The 25,198-nt window shown below is 42.1% G+C and overlaps 1 protein-coding gene and 1 long non-coding RNA gene across 2 annotated transcripts; both read right to left on the bottom strand.

The window, feature by feature from the left end:
* Positions 1-21,677: 21,677 nt before the first annotated feature.
* LOC147901467 (uncharacterized) lies at positions 21,678-22,664 on the bottom strand. Its single transcript, XR_015540955.1, has 4 exons — positions 22,552-22,664; positions 22,280-22,459; positions 21,912-22,142; positions 21,678-21,785 (listed from the first exon to the last, which is right to left on the bottom strand). It is a non-coding gene; the product is annotated as an uncharacterized LOC147901467 (long non-coding RNA).
* A 472-nt stretch (positions 22,665-23,136) lies between these two features.
* Positions 23,137-24,270, bottom strand: LOC147901468 (uncharacterized). The gene is made up of 2 exons (XM_087375140.1): positions 23,852-24,270; positions 23,137-23,578 (listed from the first exon to the last, which is right to left on the bottom strand). Exons 1-2 carry the CDS (start codon positions 24,268-24,270, stop codon positions 23,137-23,139), a joined length of 861 nt encoding a protein of 286 aa, XP_087231266.1.
* Positions 24,271-25,198: the final 928 nt, after the last annotated feature.

The following is a 25,198-nucleotide window of genomic DNA, read 5'->3' on the forward strand; positions in this document are numbered from 1 at the left end:
CTCCTGTCGTAGGAGAACTAAAGAACTCAACAATTAAGAACTATTACCAAATAACCCAAGTAATTCTCTAAATTTCTAAAGTACTTTATGATCTTTGGAAGATCATCCAAAATTCTTTCCTCAAGAGTTTTCCTTATCCAACCCTTCTTGAGAAGACTACCTCATTTTTGAGCTGCCAAATGCATTAATACCACCGCTCGAATCAACTCCTAATGACAATATAGCACGTCATGTAACTTCCCTTTATCTCCCAATAAAGCAATTGTCTAGAACAGCTTTACCAAAATTGAACAGCTCTCCATCCATTTGATCACACTATGCCAGCTTTTCTTGATTTCAAAACAGTCCCATTGTAAATGCATGGTAGTTTCTTTAAAATGATTGCATTGGGGCATAGAGGGGAAATCTTCTAGTTCCATTTAAATAACCTTGCTCTGATTGGTAGTTTAGAGACTAGGTACTTTCCATAGGAAGACAATTTAGCTTAGCTGAAGGGGTGGCATTCCAGACCATTTGCAGTCTGCCCCTCCAACCTACAATAAAGCCAAAAGGAGATACATCTTCCATTTACTCCATGTCTTAATCAAAATCCACTGCGCATTCTCCTTCCTAAAATCGTTAAATGAGCATTTGAGCAGTAGCTTACCCTTAGTAGAGATAAACCCTTCAAAGGAGACCTTTTTTAAAAAAAAACCACTTGTAGGCCAATCATCCCTTATCTTACTAATGAGTGTTCTTGCCAAATCTTTCTCTCTGTCCCAAAATTAGAAAGTATTAGCAAGTTGATCCACATTAACCCGTGAAAGTATTAGCAAGTAGTACAAAAGTATTAGCAAGTCGATCCACATGAATGCATCTACCTGAGCCCAAATCCCATATTTACCTAAAGGTCTTTAACCCTTTAGCATAGAGCTTCTTAACTAGCCTTGGGTAATGCATTTATGTACACGGCCTACCCATCAACAAATGCCCAACCCAATAACCACACTGATCTACCTAAGGATCCATCTCCATATAAGGATCTCCTACCTTCCCATTGACAACCTTTCACTCTGGGTTTCCAAACCTTGATCCTATTATTAAGAGCCAGTGCCCACGATCCCAAAATGTGAGGCTGGAGGTGCAGTTGTGCACTAGTGCAAGATTTGAGGACCTCCCATATATTTCTGCACCCCTCTGCCTTTCGTCTGCATAGGTAAAGCCTGAAGGATGACTCAAGGTCAAACCCAGTGATGTACTTTGAAATGGGAGGTGCCATTTCTAGCACGTGGGGATGCTTTTGAGTACCCTCTCCATTCAACACATGGCCAGAATGGAAGCGCCACCAATTGTGCATCACTTGGAGCGTGTGCATTAAGCCTAAGTAACTTAGATTGCGGCTTTTTAAAGGCACATCTACAAGTAATAGATTTTCCCAAGGGTCACTTATGCCACAAGGCCCACTCATACAAATCCACTTCCTGGCTAGGACAACCCAAGGCTGGTGGATCCCACTCTAAACAAACATTTAATGCATAGGATCTAACATTTATCTTTCATCTTCTCAAGTCCCAAGCCCCCTTGAGATCTCAGTGAGGGCAATAAGTCCCATGGGCAGGCATGCCATTTCTTTCTCCAAATGGGCCACACATTGCTATTATCGAAGAATAAAACAATATTTAAACATAGACCACAAAAAATGTTTTTGACAAGCACAGACAACTTATTTTTCCACTTCTCAAACTTACTAGCAACTTTCAAAGTGGACCACTCGAACTTGTCTTTCAATTATACACCAACCCCTACCAAACATCCCAAGTATCTAAGAATCTGCCTTGGTTTGATCCATTTAAAGCTAAAGGATCCCATCTATTCAAGAAGATCCTACCAACCAGAATTGTCATATTTTTGAGAGCATCAACCTTAGAATTAGACAGGCGTCACAACCTTAAAAGGATGTTTAATATTCCTCTTAGAGTCTACAAGAAAACTAGTGTTATCATCTACAAAAAACTGTGAACAAAATGTGTCTCCATAAAGAAGTTCCAAGCCTCTTAGATAACCCCGATTAAGATGTACATCGAGTTGACACAGTAGTGGCTCCATTTTAATTGCAAATAACAACGAGCACCACTGCCTAATTGACCTGACAAGGGCAAATTCTTGATATAAATAGACATTTAAAGACAATTTAGCCAAAGCATTACTCATCAACATACAAGTCATCCTGCAAAATCTATCTCCAAAGCCCAGCTTTAGCATGGTCAATAAAATGAATTCCTAGCTCACTCAATCATAAGCTTTCTCTAGGTCTAGATTCAACATGACAAATTTTTCATTCTGCGAAATAGCAAAGTTGATTTCCAACAATGTATTGAGAATATCACGTGAATATTTCTCCCTTGAACAAAACCACATTGCCTAGCATGGATCACTCTTCCTAAGATGAATTTAGTTCTTTTTGTCATGGCTTTTGCCAATATCTTGTACACACAATTTAGCAAGGAAACTGGTTTCCATTGATTCACCTTAAGTCTACTGTGAGATTTACGAATTAATCTAATCACACTAACATTGCAACTCCTAGGGAGCTTCCCCCTCTAGACGCACCGATTGATAAAGGCCATTGACACTCGCATACATCCTACTAGCGTTGATATACTTCAATGGGAAAGCCAACAACCCTCGGAGCTTTCCCTATGTCCATCTGCATTATAATGAATTTGATTTTTGTTTTTGAGAATGGTCTCTACAATAGTATTGCTTTGCGAGGCATAATCGCCCTCATAAACTCCTCCATTCTTTCTTTAAAGTCAAAAGGCATCTACATCTACATGCAAGCCACCCATCGTTGCATAGGGCACTCAAATGTCATCGCAGCATTGCTCCAAGCATCCTTAAAAGCATTATCAAAATCAAGTTGACCTAGAAAGGAGGTATTAAACTTAAAGGGGATAGGCCCTTTCTTTGACAAAGAATAGTCCGCTAGACCTAGATTTAGCCAAAGTGTAAAATGATTGGATGAAAAATGATCAAAGAGAACCTTACCATGCATGATCGGTTTAAGACACCATGCATTTGTAGTAAAATATATCCTATCGAGCCTAGCAGCTCTCCAAAAATCATCCCGATGTCTATTGTGCATCAAAGAGAACCTTACCATGCATGATCGGTTTAAGACACCATGCATTTGCAGTAAAAGCTATCCTATCGAGTCTAGCAGCTCTCAAAAAATCATCCCGATGTCTATTGTGCCAAGTGAATACTCTTGCTTCTTTCAAGCCATCAAAATTAACCAAGCCAACTAATGAACAACTAGAAACCTCTCAGACAACTGCATCAATGCTATTTCAGTCACCCATGCACATCGCATGCTTTTCTGCTAGAACAAGCCTCAAGTGACCCCACAACGATGATCTTTGCACAAAAAGCTTTGGAGATACTAAACAAAAGTAAACTCCTTTGAACATAATCTGTAATAAAAGAAAATCCCCTTTAGGATTGGAGAGGACTGACTTGATCTCAAATACAGACTTAACTAGTACTGCAATACCACCCTTACCTATATTGGGGTAGTTATGCACAACTTGGTATCCATCCACTTGAATTCCCCAAATATTAACACCAACATTTTTTAGTTCAAAAAATGCAGGTACATGAGGGTTGTACTTGCATACCAGTCTCTTTATAGCACCTTGTTGCCACTTTGCACACATGCCTCACTTTCCACAACATCATGAACAACTCGCATTAGGGGAATCTTGGCCTCAAAAAGGGCCTCATAAGGATCTGATTAAGAAAAATGGTCATCTCCTAATCTTGAAGTGAAAAGGGCATGGTAAGAGGCAATTAAGGGGGAGATTTTACTATTATTAAAGAGAAGTGTAACGTGTCATATTCAATTGGATGGTGTAGATGTGTTTGTGTTTGATCTATGGTGCAAAAATAATAGGGCTAGTGATCCATTGGGTTCCTTTTCAAAACCTTAACCAAAGTGAACCTATGTAACGCCACTCATGATAGAGGTAATGTCAGTCATCCCACCAATCAAAAGAGTTTCAAAAAGCTCCATTTTTTAAATGTCCAAGCCTTCCTATTGGCCAACCTTCTAATCTCAAAAATTAGGGGCCTAATGCAAGAGGCCCTTTTTGAGTCCAAAATTCCCCTAATGGGTGCACTACTCCTCATCATAAAGAATCAACGACGCAAACATGTTAATGAACTTATTACCTTTTTAGGCTTTACCTTTGACTATCCTAAGAGATCAACCCTTTTGGGGTGATGAATTAGCACCTTTTTGCATGGTAGTCTTGCCATCTGGTAGCTTACGTAGCTCGTTTATCTTTTGCATGATAGCCACGCTAGCTTGATGTTGGTTTGCCTGTAAGGGAGTGTCACCCATTGTCTCAACAGTGCCCTTCACCGCTACCGTAGAGGATACATCTCCATCCTCTTTTTTCATTGGAGTTCCGATACCTTTTCCAGTGCCATGAGAGTCAGGAGACACATTCATCTTTGTCGCAAACTCACCCTTTCGATGAGTGTGAAGGCCTGTGTTAGTTTCTAACATAGAGACCACACTTCCATCACCCTCAGCTCTTACAATTCTCATGTGTGGGGAAATTTGACTTCTTAGTAGCAATGTCCTCTCTCATTGGACAATTCCTAGCGAAATGGCCGTGGCTGCCTCTGTATTTATATATATAGCATGTATTCGGGAAAATTATGAATCTGACTTCAACAGATAGCTTCCAACCATTCAGGAGTACAAGCTCCAAGACTTCAAAAGGATCTTTCCTCCTATCCCATAGCAAACAGGCTTTGGGCGAATATTTCTTAGAACACATATTTCATTAATTTTGGACTCATATGTCTACAATTGGACTAATCCTAAAAATCCTTCCCAAATGAAAGTTTACTTTTTGGCACTATCATTTCCACATAATAAAATTCACAATCTCTCTCTATAATGTTGCACTAATAGTGCAAAAACTGGTATTAATTCCTACTTTTGTATTTCTTGTTTTTAAGAATCTATTCATGTTTTAAAAATTTATGAGTTATTAATTTAAATTCATGAAGAGTCACTTACAAAATTATGACTTATTAATTTAATTTAATGCACTTAAAATTCAATATAGAAAACTATAACACGATTCAAAAAATTAAAAGGTTTAAATAGACAAGAGACATGGAAGACTCTTTTGTACTCCAAAAATAGTAATAACTATGCTTGCAATTTTACATTATCATATGTTTACAAGAAATATTGCTCTCGATGAGTCTTTGTACAAAGGAGTCTGTCACGGCCTTTTTAATAATTTAATTTTGCCTTTACAATGCGTTAAGTACAAATGGGCAATCCTGACAGTTGCTTGCTTGAATGTCCGATTCATTGTCACTTGTTTCTTGGGTGCCATCTTCATTCACTCTCATATGACCACCATCATCTCCAGTCTCTATTGATGCTTGAATGGTGCTGTCATTGGCATTCTTCATTTACGCCATCTCCTTCTGCTTCCTCCTTAGCGAGCATCTTTAAAAACTTCGTAATGTGTGAAATAATTGGTAGCTGTATTTTTACTTTTTCTTCTACATCATACCCCATGTGCTTCTTTGTTTTCTTTGTCCTTGATTTATAGGATACTATGGTTGTCTCTGTGGAAAGCTCTGAAAATGCTTCATGGTTTGGGACCCATTATTTTTTAGGCAACCAATATATAGTGTATTGTTACCATGGTTCTCCTTCCTACCCATTAGCTCATATCATAGCATTGTAAATGTTGTAGATCTCCCCTAGTCATCCATGCTCATGCCCACCACTTTTGCAACCCAAAACTTCACATTCTCATGTTCATCGTTCGATGGTCAAGCTGTAATAAAACAATGGATGTCTATGTCTATTTGTGTAATAAACTCTCTTCTTTAGTCCAAAATATGGATATGGGAGTAGCAATTCAAACTCATTTCAAAGGGACCACAAGGTGGGCGTAAGTCGTTACAAACATTTGGCCAAAATAAAGGCCATTCTACCTTAATATCATCTTCTCGCATTTTTGCAAGGTCCTTTATCAATTGGTAGGTCTTGCTAATTACAACAGCAGTGTGTTCGTTCCAAGAGGGCTTCCAATCATGAAATCTCTGAAGCATTTTCTCTTGGTATGTAATAAAAGCTTTTAAGCCTTCTATTTTACCTTTGGATTTCTTGCTGAATTTTTTTATAGGAACCTATGTTGGATGCATTTCTTTGCTTGGAATTGAAGTTAAGAGACTATAAGGTTCTTCCAGTTCCCATGTTGTGTCACGATAATAGTGTTGCCACCACATCACTGGTTTCCATCCTTTAAGAAAAAGTGAAAGTAGTGAGGAGCATTAGGACCTATCAGGACATCACTACCCTTTTTATATGAAAGGTAGAATAAAGCTCTTCCAATCATACATTCTTTCTGGGTGGTGAAGCGGACGGTAAAGATAGATGGACGGACAGGAAAAATAGACGAATGGATGGTAGAAGATAGACATACGGACTGCGGGCGGTGGGAGATAGAGATGGTGGCAAAAGACGGATGGGCTGTGGAAGGTCGTGAGAGAACCAAATCAAAAGAAGAAATGGAATGGCGGGAGAGAAGCGAAGGTGTGAGAGGGAACAGAATGAAGTAAGATGTGAGCATAACAAAATGTGTAACATAGAGAGAGACAAAGGAGTGCCAGAAAAGTACAATGAAATAGAACAAAGAGTGTCGAAAGGAGTAGAACTTACCCGTGTACTATGAAAAGAATATCAAAAAGTGTATCGTGTATGGGAAGCAAAGAAAGAGCATCGTGAAGGAGAATGCCATGTGTCATGAAGTGAGGAAAGAATGTCATAGAGTGAGAAAATAGCATAAGGTGAAGGGTGTTTAAGAGAATGTCGGCTCTTATTTTTAATTCAAATTCAAATTGTCCCACACTTCTATTTTCTAGGTTCAAATTTGAATCTCCCAGGAAAATCTTCTCTTACTCACTTTTGAAATTTGAATCTACCTGCATTATATTTGAATCTACCCCGCTCCCCTTATCTTTTCTCTCTCCCGTTTCTCTCATTTCGATTCTCTCCTTTCCACTCTTATTAGTAAGCCTCCAACTCTCCCATGTTCTTTTACTAATCTACCTCTTCCGATGTCCTACCTCTCGACCGCGTCTCTTCCTTCTCCTCTCCTTTCTTTCTTTCGTTTGCTCTTCATTTCGTTAATGACACGAGATGGAATCGGTCATTCACACAAAATTGAAAGGAGATCCTTGTCCTTTCTCTTTCTCTTCCATGTGAATGACACAACATGATTCGGTTCACATGGAATCGCCGAAAGAAAGATGGAGAAATGGGAGGATCCCCAAAATCCTCCTCCCTTACCCTTGGCCTTCCTTATCCTTGGTGGCCGCCAGGGGGGTAAGGGAGGGGGTTCTCCCCCTGAGAACCCCCCTCGCTTATCCCTCGGCGATCGCGGCTGCCAGGGGGTAAGGGAGGGGGGAGACGAGGGGTGGTAATCCCCTCTCCCTTACCCCTACGCGATGGTCAATTTAGTTAATTCTTAATATTAACTAATATTTTTTTGTTATGTAAAAAATAGTAGATTTAATTAATTACTTTTTAAAAAGTGAAAATTAGTTTATAGTTTATGTTTTTGAATAACGTTCAATTGATTAGTTGTATATATTAAAAGACATATTTGATTTAAAGTAAAGTTTTAATCTAAGCCAAATTTATATCTTTTAATCTATACTAGCTAACAAATTTATTTTTTATTTTTTTGTGTTTTAAAGTTTATATTTAAATTAATTAAATAATATATTTATATCAATTAAATAATTTATTATATTTCTTTAGATTTTAAAATTTTAATTAATTTTAATAATATGTATAGATACTTAATTTACTTTTAAAAATTTTACTAAATTAAATATATTTTAAAATATATATGTATATATAATGATTAAAATTTGAGTATAAGATCTCTAGTGCTACGATGTCTCTTGCATGTAACCTATTAAAAAGAACAAGAAAAAGAAATTACTTCTCCATTTTTCTTCGCTTCGATGGTTGGTGTAGCTTAGATTAGCATAAATTAGTTTATCCATAGAGGAGAGAACTCCAAAGTAACCAATCAAAGCCATGCTAAAAAATTCTTAACTAGTTCTTAATCAGGGTCAGTCCTGCACTTACATGCGGTTTCACACTCATAACATAACCCTATAAGCAAAGTTTTAGTTGACAGATCAATGAGCAAAGTCAAAGTTTTAGTGGACACATTGCAATTGTTAATCATGGAGAGAATTTTGCATGCCATCATTGTAAAGCCTTATTGGCTATCCTTTTTTAGTTTATGTACACATATTGAGCCTTATAAAGCCTTTAAGGCTATTTTACGACCATCCATTACAGAGTTTTCAAAGATTTTGTTAAATGAACACACAGACAATTATATGAGTGGGCACATTACAGGTATTATTACAGTTTTATGAGTCCGTGCATGTGATTGCACATTACAGGGTGGGCACATTGCAGTATGATGGGTGAAATGCATTGTCTTTTAGTTTATACTTTGCACGTCCTCTTTGTAAAGCCTTATTGGCTATTTTGTTGAAGCATTATATCTATCTAAAGTCTTCTAAATCATTTTTCATGCTCTTTTCATGTAGAATTTTCAATTATTATGAAGCACTCGAGATTAGAGCATTTGTCTCTAGGACCACCTTACATTTCAATGGGAAAGAGTATGCCCCTGATAACTTTCAAGGGAAGTGGACTCACATACACATGGGAAGAAAAGCTTGGTTTCTCATTCAAAGAAAAACTGAGCTACATCTCATTAGGGGAGAATTGGGGTCTCAAAAGGGCCTCATAAGGAATGGATTAGGGAATGCTTAGTGGGCTAATGCAAGGGGCTTGGAAGGTCCCAAAGAGGCCTAACTAGCCCAACCTAGTTGAGCCCACCCCTCCCCCCATCAATGAGAGGAGGGGGCCACTTTTTGAAATTTGAATTTCAAATTTCGAATCTCCCTCCCTCCCTCTCTCTCTCTCTCTCTTCCTCCCTCCCTCTCTCTCCCTCCCCCGCCTCCCTTCCTACTCCCTCCCTCCACCTCCCTCCCTCCTCCTCCCTCTCCCTCTCCCTCTCCCTCCCTCCCCCTCCCTCCTCCTCTCCCCTCCTCCATCTTGCTCCTCCTCCTCCCTCCTCCCTCTCCCCTCCTCCTCCTCCTTCTGGCTCCTCCTCCCTCCTCCCTCTCCCCTCCTTTTCTAGCTGCCCAGGCTCCCTCTCCTCTGCTCCTCCCTCCTGCAGAATCTCTCCCCTCCTCCTCCCTCTGGTAGCAGCTCTCCCCTCCTCCTCCCTTCTGCAGCAGCTCCTTCCCTCCCTTCTACACCTGTTGCCCTACTCTCGTCCTCCTCTTCCTCTTGCCCTGATTTGCTTCTCCTCCTCCCTCTTCCTTGCTACTCTTTCCCTCTCATTGCTTCATCTTTGCCAACTCTCCCCTACATTTTAGCCTATATCCTTGACCTCTCTTTGAGTACTCATGGCACCATTTGAGGACATATCCAACAAGGATCATGTGAACCTACATTTGGAGGCAGAATATGCAAGCACACGCCATTTGGGATATAGTGGAACTCCTCAAAGTGTGCTCCACAGTCTTCGATTGCAAGGGAAGAAGAATCATGACCTTTGGGTGGATGGAAACTTATATCCTTTAGACCCTGCCACCCAAAAGAGTCCTCCTTTTCATACAATGCATGATGTTGTTCGGTTTGTTGGCAATGGACATGCTGGATTGCTTAGTTATTACAATCGATTGAACCATTCTTAGACATTGGCTATGCAAGCAAGCGAGGTGCAGAGAGCCCAAGCAGACATCTAATGGAGTACGAGAGATGAAATCGTGAAACGCAGACCTAGCAGAATCCATGGTAGTTTGGTAGCTAGGAGAACTATGGATATGATAGTGAAACTTTGAAACTAAAGTAGCTTTATAACCTATATATATCCACATGTTCTAAATATAAATAATAAAAAGAATTATAACTTTTTGGGACAAAACTTGACATTGACATGAAACAAAACCATTCAAAACATCAAAATTAATTGCACCACTATTAATTGGAAAATGCCAAAATCCACAATTGTTCCACCCCAAATTGTTTACAATCTTCAATATTGCATGAGGGATAAAAGTGGCACTATGCATGCGCTTCTCTACACGCTTTCCTACCTTTTCACCATTTAAGGTAAAGTGAAAGGACTCAGATATGCCATCCTCCATGACCAATAGGTGTTCCCACACATCCCTGAGAGTCCAATGTGATGTGACAGTCACATTCTTGACATCTCCTAAATGAGAACCAATACATAAACTTACCCCTATATTATCATCGTCATTAGAGTCACGGAGGGGCCAATGGCCACCTGTTTTCTTCCAGCGCCTATATTGGAAAGCAAAATATAACATTTGGCGGGAGATGTGGTACTTGACAACCACATTGTCCTTACATACATGGCATTGAAACAGATCACCCTTTTGTTCACCTGACCTGCTTCCCCAATTCACCCCAAGCAATTCCTCAAGGGCATTCTCATGTAGGCACTTGCATGACCACATGGTTTTCATTAGGGGAGAATCGGGGTCTCAAAAGGACCTCATAAGGAATGGATTAAGTTAAGACCAAGTGAACCCACTATGGTAACCCATGGGCTAAGGGTCCCCTAGCATTTACTCAACTGACATGGTTACCTTTATTTTGAAATTGATCAACCTTGGCCTTTAGATGGAGGTGGATGGTGGATGGATCAAAGACCTAGGATGCTCAAAATGGTTGGAGGCACCTTTGGTGGGTTCCAAAGTGGCAAGAGTTGACAAAAAGGGGGTCTAATAAAGAGGGAGAAATCGCCATATGCTATGGACCATTGGATCTTGGACAAATTAAAGGTGGAGAGGAAGAGATCAAATCAAGGGCTAAGATCTAGGCACATTTTGGAGGGTGGAGATGAAAGCAATTGATGGAGATGAGATCAAGGGCTGAGATTGAGGCGCATTTTGGAGGGTGGAGATGATGGAGATGACATCAAGGGATGAGATTGAAGCGCATATTGGACGGTCCATATTTCAGTGGCTTTTGCATCCATCTCCTCCCCTAGATCTTGATGGAATCAAGGACCTGAATTCTAGCGCCTTTTTCTTGCATCTCCACCCTTGGATGTATCTCTAGATGGATGGTTGAAAATGATCCACCTTCTATTTTGATCTCATCCATTAGATCCTTCCCTTTTTCAAGGGTTTAGATATAATCCCTTTATCCTTTGATCGTATCCCTTGAATCTAGACCTTGATCTAATGGCTGGAAGTGCTCTACCCCAAATTTGAATGTATCCCTTGGATTGTAGATGAGATCAATGGCTAGGAGTGAAGATCAAGGTACAAACCATGGGTGAGATGTCTACCCACCCATAAATGCTCAACATGGCCTTTTGTACACATCAACATACCAGTGCCCCACACAAAGGAGCACTCTCATTGGTACACCTCAAATCTTTCTCTAATCCCTTGAAATTAGGAAACACTAATTGGAGGCCCTTTTGAGACCCCATTTCTCCCCTAATGTGTTCTGTGCATCTGGATATTCTAAAAACAAGAAGCAAAAATGTGCAAAGGCATAAACCAAGACAACCTTACCCATTTAGAGCCAAATGTAAACTTCATGGCCATGCCCACATCCTTTGCAATCTTTTGCACTGTTCTTGTGTCCACCATGCTGCAATTCATGTCTTCAAGTTGTGGTGTTGCAATGCATTGAAGATGGCCATAGCCTGATGCTGTCCTTGAAGAAATGTACTTGGCATTATACCAATAGATATTTCCATGTTTCAAAGCAGAGGACTTGTGTCCAGCATGCATTTGCCTTCCTAAATCCTCATGAATGGTAGTAAACTTACCTAAGAAGCACTCAACTGGTTCCCACTCCTCAAAGTCTGAAGGAAATACATCTGCTATGCACAAGTGCTATTTCAAAATACAATTTCAAACTAACTCATTACACTTTGAAATCTTACACAAAATGCAGAGTTACAATGCGATGGTCTTATCAATTGATTGCTTGACGGAGGAAGGTGCATGTCCTTCCCCATGTAGATGTGTTGCACCTTTGCAAGCCATCCTTTCTTCCCAAGCTTGAACTTCATGATGCGGCCCTTCCATTCATGCAAAAGATCACCTCTTTTGCTCTTGGGAAGCTTATGTGGACCCTTGGCAGATCCTCTCATGACTATCCAATCATTTAAGCTATAGGTGTAAGGCACCCATTCATTTTTGCTCCTGTGGGACACAAAGTACATGTATGGTCTCCTCACCATGCTTGTACAGAGGTCACAACAGCAATAGTGGACTAGAAAGTGCAACTTGGAGGGAGAGAGAAGCTCCGATAGAGGGAGAGAGAGAGAGAAGGTATAGAGGGTGCAACTGAAGGTTGAGAAGCTCCAAGAGGTGCTAAGGAATGGAGGGAGAAAGAGTAGAGGGGGATGAGCAGTTGCTCCAGGAGGTGTTGTAGCTAGGAATGGAGGGAGAAAGAGCAGAGGGGGATGAGTAGCCACTACAGGAGGTACTGTAGCTAGCAATGGAGGGAGAAAGAGTAGAGGGGGATGAGCAGCTGCTATTGTAGGAGGTGTTGTAGCTAGGAATGGAGAGAATGAGAAGCTGCTATAGGAGGTACTAGAGAGGGAGAGAGACAGTGGAACTAGAGCAGGAGGGGGCAGAGAAGCTGCCAAATGAGTTTTCACATTTGAAAAATGGTGGGAGAATGGAGCTAGACCAGAGAAGAGGAGGGGGCAGGCCTGTAACAAGCTGAGAGAGAGAAAAAATTCACCCAGAAGGGCCCACCACCTCTTGAATGACTTGTAGGTTTGTTTGGGGGAGGTGCATATGGGAGGAGGGTCAAGCATGGGTTGAGGGGGAGGAGGGGATGGTTTGAGTGGTCCTCGGTATAAGAGGAGTAGACAATAAGGGCTGTTTGTAGGTCTGCCCACCCTCCACCTCAACATGACATTGCCCCACAAAAAGGAGCACTCCCATTGGTACACCTCAAATACCTCACTAATCCCTTGAAATTAGGAAACACTAATTGGGGACCCTTTGGAGATCCCAATTCTCCCCTAATGTATGATGTCGATGAAAGATATCGAAGCAAAATGAGGAGCCATGGAATGCAAGCTTCTCTAAGAAAGATATAGCTTCTAGCATGGTTGTGGGAATCATGATGGAGCAAAAGATACCATACTTTAATATTTTTGTGAAGTGTTCGCAACCTCATATTGGGGGCTACCGTTTTATCTTATCTAGAGGCCTAAACACGCTCGCAATGCCACCTTCTCCACCATCAAACTTTTGAGAATTATGAGCTCCATTAGAGGCTCTCATGGATGAATGGAGTAAATTTTTTAGTACGGAGGTAAGTAGGCTGCGTCAAAAGATTATGGTTGAGTACTTTAAGACATCTTCACATGAGATAGACCATAAATTTGGTTAAGAGCAGAGTAGATGGGCTGAAGTAAAAATCCATCTCGAGCTGTCCATCCAAAACCGTGAGAAGGTGTACAAGACTGAATGCTGCGGATCAGAGGGATGCTAGTTTGGCTCAAAAACAGAGAGGGCATGAGAAGGATAAGAGGGATGCTAGTTTGGTTCAGAAACAAAGAGGGCACAAGCAGGATCTGATGGATGCTAGTTTGGTTCAAAAGCAGCCTAGACAAGGAGCCCCACATCAAGGGTCTACATGCAAACACTTCAAGATAGAAATAGAAGCAGATGCTGCTTTTGAACAAAAAAATAAAAAAACAAACGACTGTTGCGTGCAAAACAAGTACAAAAGATAAAAGAAGAGGAAGGACGAGCCATGGCCATGTTGGTGTGTTCTGTCCAAATATAAGTAGCCGTGACAATGGAATTATGTTTGAAGGGCCTACGTATTTTGAGAAGACGTTCACCAAATTCTTCACACAATACCTTCAACAAATTCCACATGAACAGGGTGAAGAGGCAAATTCCAAGATATTTTTGAAAGAGACAAAGGGAACTTTCTTACTGCATTGTAAATTTGAGCCGATTGATGGTCAGCATTACACTTATGCTTGCAATGAACTTGTTAGACAAGCAAGAGACTCTAGAATACTGACTCCAAAGCAAATTTCAAAGGTTCTTCCCTTTAATTTTTTTATAGCCACAATATGTATTTTTAAGCACCGAGTAAGCACCCGATACTTTTTGAAAACAATTGACTATGTCAAGTAAAATGATTAGATTTGTACAAAAGTCTAAAAGAATCTTATACCAACTCTATGTTTACTCCAAGACAAGGACCTAGTGACCACACTTGAATCACCCTTAATAGCACAGTTCAACATTTATAATAGTTATCCATAAGGTTGGAAACCTTCAACTCTATCACATGCACAATAGTGACTAGCTACTAGGACATCCCCACAGACGTCATCATCACTTTAATGGTAGGATTTTTCCAATGTATTAAATTATGCTCACTATGCACACAAGATCATGGCTGCATATCACTTTATATAAAAGACGGTTATCAAGTTTCTATCAAACATTCTAGAGGTGAGGGGATGACTCGACCATGAGGAAGGCTAGCAATCCAAGGAAAGAACACATTCTCTACAAATAAGAGATGGTGAGAATCCAGTCCATGAAGAAGAGGTAATAAGCAAATAAGGCGTGCAAAGTTTTACAATTGTAGCTACAAAGGCAACTTCTTAAAAGGGGTGAGTGTTGTAAGCGAAAAAGAGAAACAAAGAATGTTTGGAACTCTTGTATAGGCCATTTCACTATATAATTCAACCAAGCCACATTATACTACATGATCTCTTGCAACCATTAGCTACTGTTTTCGCCTCCTCCATAGCCACTTCCTTTCGTTTCTTCCTGTCTACAATCTCCATAGCCTGCCGCCACCATTCGGATCTCTTGGAGCTGTCCTTGAGTGCTCTACCTCCCTTGGCAACCTTCTAGCTTGCTGGTCGGCACATTCTATTCAAGGCACACCTGCACGTGTGGACCTTTGAAGAGTTTTGGAGCTCTTTCATTGCCAATTTTAGGATTTGCACGACATTGCAGCAAAAACTGACCACTCGTGCACATTGGTTTAAAATTTTGAGGTTTTTTTGAAGGCTTTTTCGACCTACTTGAGGCTGTTATTTGCATCTCCGAGCTGTTTTGGTTCTACTGCTACACAACCACCTCCACCAGAGTCATCTACGAGCAGGGTCTTGATCTCTAGGGCATCTAAAACACTGTTTTTCAAAAGGGTGACCTACTGCAACACTTTGAAGCTGCTCTTGAGACCTGCCTTCGCATTTGGAGCACCTACAGCTATTGCCTTGCACATTTTGAACCTATGTGTGCAATTTGCCGTTCTTCAGGCCTTCGACCAGCTGCTGCAACTATATAGAGAAGCACCTCTTCGATTATCTTGCACACGTGGAGGCTGCTATTGCATTTTGGAGTCCTAGACTAGCCGCCATACTTGCTGGTTCTTCAGTTGGTGTTGCGAGTTTGTTACCTCAGTTGGCACACATGGAGTCTCGCCCTCGTGGTGAAGATCAATCCGCACAAGTCTCAGCTTGGGATGAGAAGAATGACACAGCACTAGCGCTTATTGGTGTGAGGTTGGCTAACAAACTACATCACCTTGACCTCACTACTTCAACCACGGAGGCACTGGACAAGCTCGAGAATATGTACGCCACATCTACATGATCTATCCCTCTCTGAGGTGGTAGTTGATGATCAGTGATGTTGTGTGTGTGGAGCCAAATAAAGGTTCTTAACCTTGAGTTGTCCCTCTAAATTGAATGTATTTGGAGTCAATAAGAGATACTTCGTCCGTATAAGAATAGGAAGAGAAAATCTTTTGTTCGGAAGTTGAAGGTTGATCTTTTGAAAGAACCTGTACTGCTGTGCCGAAGTCTTTATCATTGAAATACTTTCCTTTGAATGAATTCGAAACATCTATAGATAATGTAGAGATTACCATAGCTATTGCTAGAGGTAACCTACTGAGAGCATCTGCAACTACATTGCGTAGTCCTGGAATGTACTCAATGGTCATGTGAAAGTTGGCCAGAAACTCAACCCAGCGTGCTTGTCGAGCATTCATGACTGGCTGAGTAAAGATATACTTTAAAGAGTGATGGTCTGTTTTGACCACCAAGTCAGCTCCCATGAGATAATGTTTCCAAGAGCGATAAGCATGTAAAACGGCAAGAAACTTCTTATCATAAACTGGGTGGGTATCAGGTTTGGATATTAGAATGTTTATGGCTGTCAAAAGCAATAACTCTGCCTTCTTGCATCAAGACTGCTCCTGTAGCGATGTCGGAAGCATCGGTCATGACCTCAAATGGAAGGTTTGGGTCAGCAATAGCCATAACTGGTGTAGTAGTGAGTGCTTGCTTGAGTTGTTGGAAACTATACTCTGTTTCGGGAAGCCACTAAAAACATGTTGTGGTTTTCAATAATTCGGACATAGGAGCTGCGATTTCGGAAAACTGATAGACCTTTGTATGGTAGAAATTTGCCAATCCGAGAAAAGAGCGGACATCATGAACATTCTTAGGAGTAGGCCAATTTCGGATTACCTCGACCTTCTTGGGATCCACAGAGATGTTGAGCTGAAATAACATGTCCCAAATATTCGAGTTGGATTTTGAAGGACTCACTCTTCTCAATGTTGATGTAGAGAGAATTTGCGCTGAGAACTTCAAAAACTTGGTGAAGATGTTGTTTGTGCTCATGTAGAGATCTGCTGAAAACGAGGATGTCATCAAGGTAAACGATGACAAACTTATCGAGGAAAGGCCTCAAGATGTCGTTCAAGAGTGTCATGAATGTGGCCGGGGCATTGTTTAACCCAAAAGGCATGACCAAACATTCATAGTATCCATACTTTGTTCGAAAAGCTGTCTTATATTCATCGCCTTCTCGTATGCATATTTGATGATAACTTGAATGAAGATCAATCGTTGAGAATTGTGTTGCATGTAGAAGTTGATCAAAGAGGTCATCGATGCGAGGCAATGGATACTTGTTTTTTATAGTGAGCTTGTTGAGGGCTCGGTAGTCGATGCAAAGGTGCATTGACTTATTCCTTCAATGTCTTGACCATTTGTAAAAGTTCATGGAATAGAATTTGGCAATACAGCATTGATTAAGTATAAGATAAAATGTTAGCTTGGTTGCTAATAAAGAAGACAAAAAACTGACATAGGAATTTATTTGGATCTTCTCGACGTATGTAAATTCAAACTCTTCCATGTTCAACAGTATGACAAACAGCACGTGTTATTGGCCAGAGTGTTATGATAGAAAAGATTGAGAGTGCAGCAGTGTCACAAGATTTTTACAGGCGTTTCATCTAGAAACGCCTAAAAATACTTATTTTATAGAAGTTATATATATAATATACTTCATAAATAATTGTCTTCAGATTCTCTCTCTCTCTCTCTCAAAAGAGCTCTCAGATATCCATATTGTGCACACAATGCACATTGCACACACATATTACACAACTGAAAGAGTAAAAAGATGCGTCACGCAGCCTATAGATTGAGGTTTACAAAGACACAGATCTTCCACTTTACAAATTACTACTAACTAATTAGTTGCAAGTGCATATGGCTACTAGCATATGCCATGGCCCATAGTTCAAACAATAAACTTTTAACTTTATAATTCAAATTTTAGAATCAAATTTCAAGATTCAAGATTCAAAATATAACAAAATGTATTATGTACTACTGTTTACATCATACATGTAACATGCCATAATGATATACTGGTAACTGTATGGTGTAAACTGTATACATAATCAAAGCCCGTCGCCTGCAAGCCAGCTAGCTGCTAACAACTGCAGTGTACACAGTACACTCTAGAGTCTAGTCTCGACTCTCTAGAGCTAGGGACCGCTGCCCTCTCCAAGATCTGCTGCCTCATCACTGTCATCATCAGCACTGGAATCAGCAGATGGATCTACATCCTCTGTGGAGGAAGAGGAAGTGCCACCCTCGAACCAAGTAGGGGCTCGCAACTGATCTGAGTCCTCTGAGTCCGCACTGTCTACCAATGCCGCCTCCTCCTCTGGCTCATCTCTGCCTGGACGTCCTCGGGATGACGATGCAAGAACAGATACATGTGATCCCCCTCGTGAGGCTCGTGCTCGACGTTGATAACCACGAATCTGGGGTGTCCGTGTATCCTCTGCAACAGTAGCAGCACGTACTCGTGGTGCACGAGCTTGAGCCATCGAACGTGTCTGATGTCGGAATCGAAGCATATCCTGTCGCAGGAACTCGTAAGCATTGTCATTCTCTTGATTGTGCTGGATGATTGTTAGACACTACTTCTAATCTCCTACTGCAGATCACGGGAGAAGCACCGAGTTATTCCACCCAGCCAAATCCTGCTAAAGCATGAGAACTCACAGAGAATTCAAATCATAAACATACGTGAACAGTTCCTTCTCATCTCTCACTAGCTTCAACAAGCCCCATCTCCCTAGATAGATCTAGATGCCACATGTCATCCATATAGGGCCTTCCTAATGCAACATTTCACCCCTCTCTTGGGATGCATTAAATCCTTTGCCCCTAGGCACATTCTTTGCATTAGGCCCTTAGCCTTGGATCCACCTAGTCTGGTGCTATCAACCCTCACCTAGGACCTTGACATTAATTCCCTCCCGATCATTTACATGAAGCACAAACAAATATATTACAAAGATAGATCCTTTAAGGGAAATGTCGACTGATTCTTCTGAGGTCATGCTACCTCGGCTAGAGCGTAACATTCCTTCCCTCTTCAGACATCAGCATCCTCGATGATAAAATCTGGGAACACTCTCCGCAACTGGTATACGGATTCCCAGGTAGCTTCGGATAGAGGCTGACCATGCCATGCAACCAACACCATGGGTATCTTCTAATTTCGTATTTGCATTGTTCCTCGGTCCAGGATTCTTGTTGGTTTGCGCCTCGCATTATCCTCTATCTCCTGAAACAAAACCACACCTTCGATTAGTGAGTCACCTGTATGTAAAAATTTCTTTAAGCACGAAACATGAAAAATCGGGTGCACCTTACACCCCAGTGGCAATTCTAATTTATAGGCTACCTTGCCTATTCTCTTTAGAATTAACCACGGCCCACAGTATCGAGGTGATAACTTAGCACACTCTCCTGAAGTCAATGACTTCGAGTGCGAAGGAACACTGAGAGAAACTTTTTCTCCTTTCTTAAATACTCTTATAGACCGGTTTTCATCCGCATACACCTTGGCTCTATCCATAGCCTGGCAGATATTAGCTCTCGCAAGTGCTAGCATCTCCCGCATCTGAACTACAAAGTTCGCGGCACTAGGCACTTTCTGAGGTACTCCAACTATAGTAAATCGTTCATAAGCATGTCGAATGTCGCTGGAGCATTGGTAGGTCCGAAGGGCATTACCAAAAACTCATAATGACCAAACTTGCTTCTGAAAGCGGTTTTATGCACATCCTCGGCTCTAATCCGGATCTGATGGTAGCCACACTTAAGATCTATCTTGCTGAAAATCACGGCTCCATGTAATGCATCTAGCAAATCATCAATCCGAGCCATCGGATACCTGTGCTTAGCAGTGATATTATTCAATGCTCTGTAATCTATACAGAGGCGAAACGTATCATCATGGATCTTCTTGATGTCATTTCTGATTTCACAAATGGTGAACGCCTCGTCCCATTTGTGTAACCAGGTCTCAATGACATCAGAGCTACGATCGTTCATCCGACCAGAATACTTTTCCTGTCTGTAATTGGTAATATTTGGCACTTTAGCCTTCCTAGGCTCGACCGTATGGACACTAGACTCCGGTTCCATTGGAGCCTTTCCCTTCTCCTCTCGAGAAGGTCTGGCAGACATACTGTGTATTACTCTTCTAAGTTCAGACTCCCCTATATTGGCCTGCAACTGCTGTGCTAATAACTATTGCAAGGCATCCTCAAGCAATGCAATCCTGCCAGATAAAGTGTGAGCTACTGGGCACGACACCTGCTGGGTCGGCTGGACTCCTGATTCACTAGGGTGCCTCCTGGAAGCTCCCTCTTCTGCTTCCATTTTGTTCAATGGGTGTTTTGTTCTGGTTTGTTTTGTTTTGTTTTGTTTTGTTTTGTTTTTTTTTTTAAACACTGCTGGAACACTGTATTTACAAGCTGACACAATTCAGTGTACTAACACTCTGACACAATTCCCTATACTAGGGAATACCTGCAATCCCACATGTATCCTGACTAGGCATTTGACACATGCATAACCCAAATAGCGCTTTTCCCTATACTAGGGAAATTCCTGCAAACTGACTCTGACTGAAGCACACAGATATAATCTGTCCCTGCTACAGTATCATAAACCACAAACTCTGCTACAACCGCAAAAGCGTAAACTGCTTCTGACAAAACAGGAATGACTAAAAGCAAAAAAGAAAAAATAGATAAAGTGCTCTCTGGTCTTGTTCGCTCCTCTTTTTGGCCAAGGCGTAGCTGTCTGATCGAATTCTGTCTGAGGGAATCAAGTCAAACAGTAATTTCTATCTCCTGGCAAATCATATATGCAGATATCGCAAAACCTGCAGCCTATGTTCTTTGGCTATGGGTCGCCTGGTTTTCCTGATTCGTAACTCTCTGTTTGCGTGGCCTCCTATCCTTGCCTACACTGCTCAAGGCCCTACGCTCCTGTGACAAATCTGCAGTCACAGCTTACGTGCTCAGTCCAAATCCTGAATATGCGGCCAGTTGCTCGTCGACTAGCGCTCCACGCCTATCGTCCCCTCCAGATCACAGGCAGCGCCAGCGATTTCGTCAATTGCCCTAGAGGATCCCCCACGCTTCCATCATAGACTACGGGCAGCGCCAACAGCCAAGTCACAGGATGGTCATCAACGATTTCGTCAGTCATGGGCTATCAGCGTCGAAGGGTCTCCCCGTTCACGAGTCGCTTCCACCGTATGCCACGAATAGTCCTAACACCGTCCATCAAGGTCGATGAGCGCAGAACCTGCCCGTCAACCCACGAACCTTTATGCACAGCACACCGCAATTCCTGCTCGCCAGTGCCAGAGGACCACCACGTTAGACACTACTTCTAATCTCCTAATGCAGATCACGGGAGAAGCACCGAGTTATTCAACCCAGCCAAATCCTGCTGAAGCATGAGAGCTCACAGAGAATTCAAATCATAAACATACGTGAACAGTTCCTTCTCATCTCTCACTAGCTTCAACAAGCCCCATCTCCCTAGATAGATCTAGATGCCACATGTCATCCATATAGGACCTTCCTAATGCAACATTTCACCCCTCTCTTGGGATGCATTAAATCCTTTGCCCCTAGGCACATTCTTTGCATTAGGCCCTTAGCCTTAGATCCACCTAGTCTGGTGCTATCAACCCTCACCTAGGACCTTGACATTAATTCCCTCCCAATCATTTACATGAAGCACAAACAAATATATTACAAAGATAGATCCTTTAAGGAAAATGTCAACTGATTCTTCTGAGGTCATGCTACCTCAGCTAGAGCGTAACAATGATGGACATGTTGACAGGTTCTAGCTTGATCTTGCCACGATTGACTTGCTTTGGGCTTCCACTCGATGCTACCAGTACCATCTGCAGACCTGTACTTCTCAAGTAGACGTAGGTTGGCATTGACATATACCAACCTATTGAGCTGCTCCACGCTCAACCTGACATAGTTTACAAAGCATAAAGAAGTCAATTCTCACGACTTAAGAATTGTTTTTCAAAATGTTACAAGCTTGACGCTATACTATATAGCCTATAAATAAGAACTATAGGAAGTTAGAACTTACTTGTTTCTCTTCCTGGTGTGTATGTCTGCACATATGCTCCATATCCTCTCAGCTGGACCTGATGTGCAATCTTGCGAAAGGATGCGGAGAGCTAAGTTCTGCAATGAGGGATTCAAAATCCCAAATTTCTCCCACCAAGTAAGAGCCAACAGCCTGTTGTCTCTTTCCTTGGCAATTGCACGGGAGAAATGACCCATGTCATTGCGGAACTCCACTATGTCCTCTTCAATGCTATTGCAATTTGCAATACAGAAGAAGACAATATAAATAATTAGATAAATCATAAATGATAATATTAAATACAAAGTTGAAAGCACTTAGAAGTTAGTAGTGAGTAGGCTACAAACTTGTACGCCATGCTACCTCACCTATTCTGGACCGATGAGTCGCATACTTTCTCCAAGTATTGGGTCCATCTGTTCACAAGCACCCGATCATTCCATTAAGCAGGCTCCTTCCACAAGGGATGGAGCATATGTGCAACAGTGTGGATTGGCCTATGAAACCAATCCCATCTCTTCCTCCAAATTCCTAATATGTCATCCTTTCTAAAAATTTACCAAAAGGAATCAAGTTAGAGACTAGACTCTAGAGCTAGGAGAACTGAGTATTGAACTTACAAGTTTCAACTTATATGTACCTGCTCTGGTTGAGGATCTCAATAGAACAATCCTCCGTTGCTTTTCGAAGCTTCAGCATGAACTCGTATAGCAAGCCCATAGTACAAGCCTCATGGTCAAAGAGTCGAAGCACGAAGTACAAGGGCTTTGGACATCTGAATGCAAAGGGCTTCCTGCCAAAACTGATTGTCAAAGACAATCCCCTCGACATTCTGTCCAGCAGGCAATCTGGAGTCACTCCAATCCAACCAATCTGAACTGGTCATCATGCGACGAAGGCTCTCTTTGGTCTTAACCAGCCTACAAATGATAAAGTTTAAACAAATTTAAACAATGAATAATTTGAGGAATTGATCTTTGAATGATGAAAATTGAATCATGATTCATTAATCATACCTGCTAAGAACCAAGAAGATGTAGCCAAAGCGTGTCTTTGAGGGTCTCAATAGCTCCTACTTACACTCCCTTCTGAATAGGGCCAGTGCATGTGGCTTACGAGTGATATAAGTCACTAGCTGCATTGCTTTTTCGACCACACTAGACACCCAAGGCAGCTTTCCAATATCCTTCATCATCAAATCAAGAGAGTGTGAGACACAAGGTGTTCATACTATCTTGGGATACTTCTCCTCAAGAAGACTTCCCATTCTCTTGCAGTTGGAGCCATTATCGGTGATGACTTGCACCACATTGTCCTCACCAACCTCCTTGATGGCTGCCTCAATATGACCACATATCCACTCTCCGGTGATGTGAAGGCCGGCATGTGAGGCATCAACCACCCTCAAGAATATGCTTCCCACACAACTAGTGACCAAGATATTAATCATGTGTCTCCTCTTCGTGTCACTCCATCCATCGGAGACTATGGTGCATCCATACCGACTCCAAGCTTCCTTGAGTCCCTCCATGTCTTTCTTGATTAATCCCACCTGCTTCTTCAAACGTGTGGTGCGGAGAGTCTCAGAACTAGCAGGTGTAAGGGATGATGCCCCTGCTCTACCAGCAGCTACAAGTGCATGATAAAACTTCTTGTAGGCAGGAGTCCTTGCAACATTGAAGGGAATATTGCAAGCGTAGAAAAACTACTCCTCTGCAATTGCAGCCTCTTGCTTCAGGCGTGGTGCCCAAGCAACCTGTATAGGAGTAACTCTCGGAGTGATAGCTGCTGGACCACGCGGCCTCTTGGCAGGAGGCTGTGGAGGAGCTGATGGCATAGCGGACAGCCCAACTGATACGGATGCCGATGGAGTGGTGCCATGTAGAGGCTAAGTAGAGGCACTCCCATGAACTTGTGATGTCGATGTAGATGGAGTATACCCATGCCCCTCTTGCTGTGAGTGAGAACACTCCACATTCCCGGTATCTGACTGGGATGATGTGAGAGTGACGGTTGCCTCTATGCCCAACTTCTGCTGCTCAACCAACACATTCGCTTGAAGAACTTGATCTGTGATCACGGGATGGAGGAGGGATCGAATCTCAGCAAATTTGGATGAGGTACCTCCATATGCCAAGAAGATCCCCTCTGGAATGGCATGGCAAGCACTCTTACCCTGGCCTCCGATCCATAAAAAATGTGCTCGAACTCGAGGGGCAGATCCCGTCAAAGTGTCACCACAAAACTTGCATACTGACCTCCTTGTGCCAGATGTGCCATATCTCTTTATAAAAACGGTATCCTGCCATACATCCCGTTTTGTGCTTCCACTCGGTCCACCGGCACGTCTTGAGGCCATGGTATGGGAGTAGAGAGTAGAGAAGAGTAGATTGTAGAGGCTAGAGGAGAGTAGAGGGTAGAGACTAGAGTAGAGGGTAGAGTAGAGGGTAGAGTAGAGTAGAGTAGAGTAGAGGGTAGTGTAGAGCAGAGGGTAGAGGGTAGACCCTAGAGGAAAGTAGAGGGTAGACCGTACAGACTAGAGTAGAGGGTAGAGTAGAGTAGAGTAGAGGCCCGAGGGTAGGCAATGGAGCAGCGCGGGAGGAGCAAAAAAACGAAAACGGCGGCCAAAATCTGCAAGAAACTCATTGCGGCGGATTTTTGGACAGGCAACGTATCGCCCTAACTGCGCGTTTCGGGCGTTTCGAAGAAACGTTTCGTCTAGAAACGTTTCTTCGCGTTTCGGTGCCCCGAAACGCGTTTTTTGGTGACACTGGAGTGCAGTCTCTGACGACTGAAGAGCATCTAAGGAGCCACATGCGCGCAATCTCATTCATGGTTTGGGTATTTTACCAGACACAAGATCTTGCTTTGGTCATTCGCATTTACGGCGCAGGACGATGGCAGGATGCAGAGACAAGAGGTTAGGATGAAGAAATTCGGAGGATGTACACCTCTCAGTAGATAGTAGCCCAATATGAAAGAAGGTGGTACATTGATCCAAATCCTTGCAGCATGGCAAAGGAGGAGGCTTGGAGGTTTTGGGTGTGGGAGAGAAGCCCCTTGCAAAGGCTTCAGTGGGACCCAACAGAGTAGTTTTGGAGAGAAACTTTCATTCAAGAAGCCCCTGACATTCATTTTTTCAGCTATTCAGTGAGATTGGGTGGGAGGATCCAGATAGCGAGATTGATGGCATGCCAGTCGCAACAAAGCATTGGCACTGACAGGGACTCTCTCAGAGGTTCCTTGAGGATGTTTTGCACAGGCTCCGGGAGAGTTACAAGCCAAGG

The sequence above is a fragment of the Dipteris shenzhenensis genome, chromosome 5, assembly GCF_047967505.1.
Source record: "Dipteris shenzhenensis isolate YYH24624 ecotype China chromosome 5, Dip_SZ_1.0, whole genome shotgun sequence".
NCBI lineage: Eukaryota > Viridiplantae > Streptophyta > Polypodiopsida > Gleicheniales > Dipteridaceae > Dipteris > Dipteris shenzhenensis.

Excerpts from the sequence above, each read along its gene's own strand:
- LOC147901468 (XM_087375140.1), bottom strand. The coding sequence starts at position 24,270 with ATGGCCTCAAGACGTGCCGGTGGACCGAGTGGAAGCACAAAACGGGAT. Across the intron at positions 23,579-23,851 it reads TCACAGCAAGAGGGGCATGG|GACTCCTGCCTACAAGAAGT; the intron begins GTATACTCCATC and ends CAATGTTGCAAG.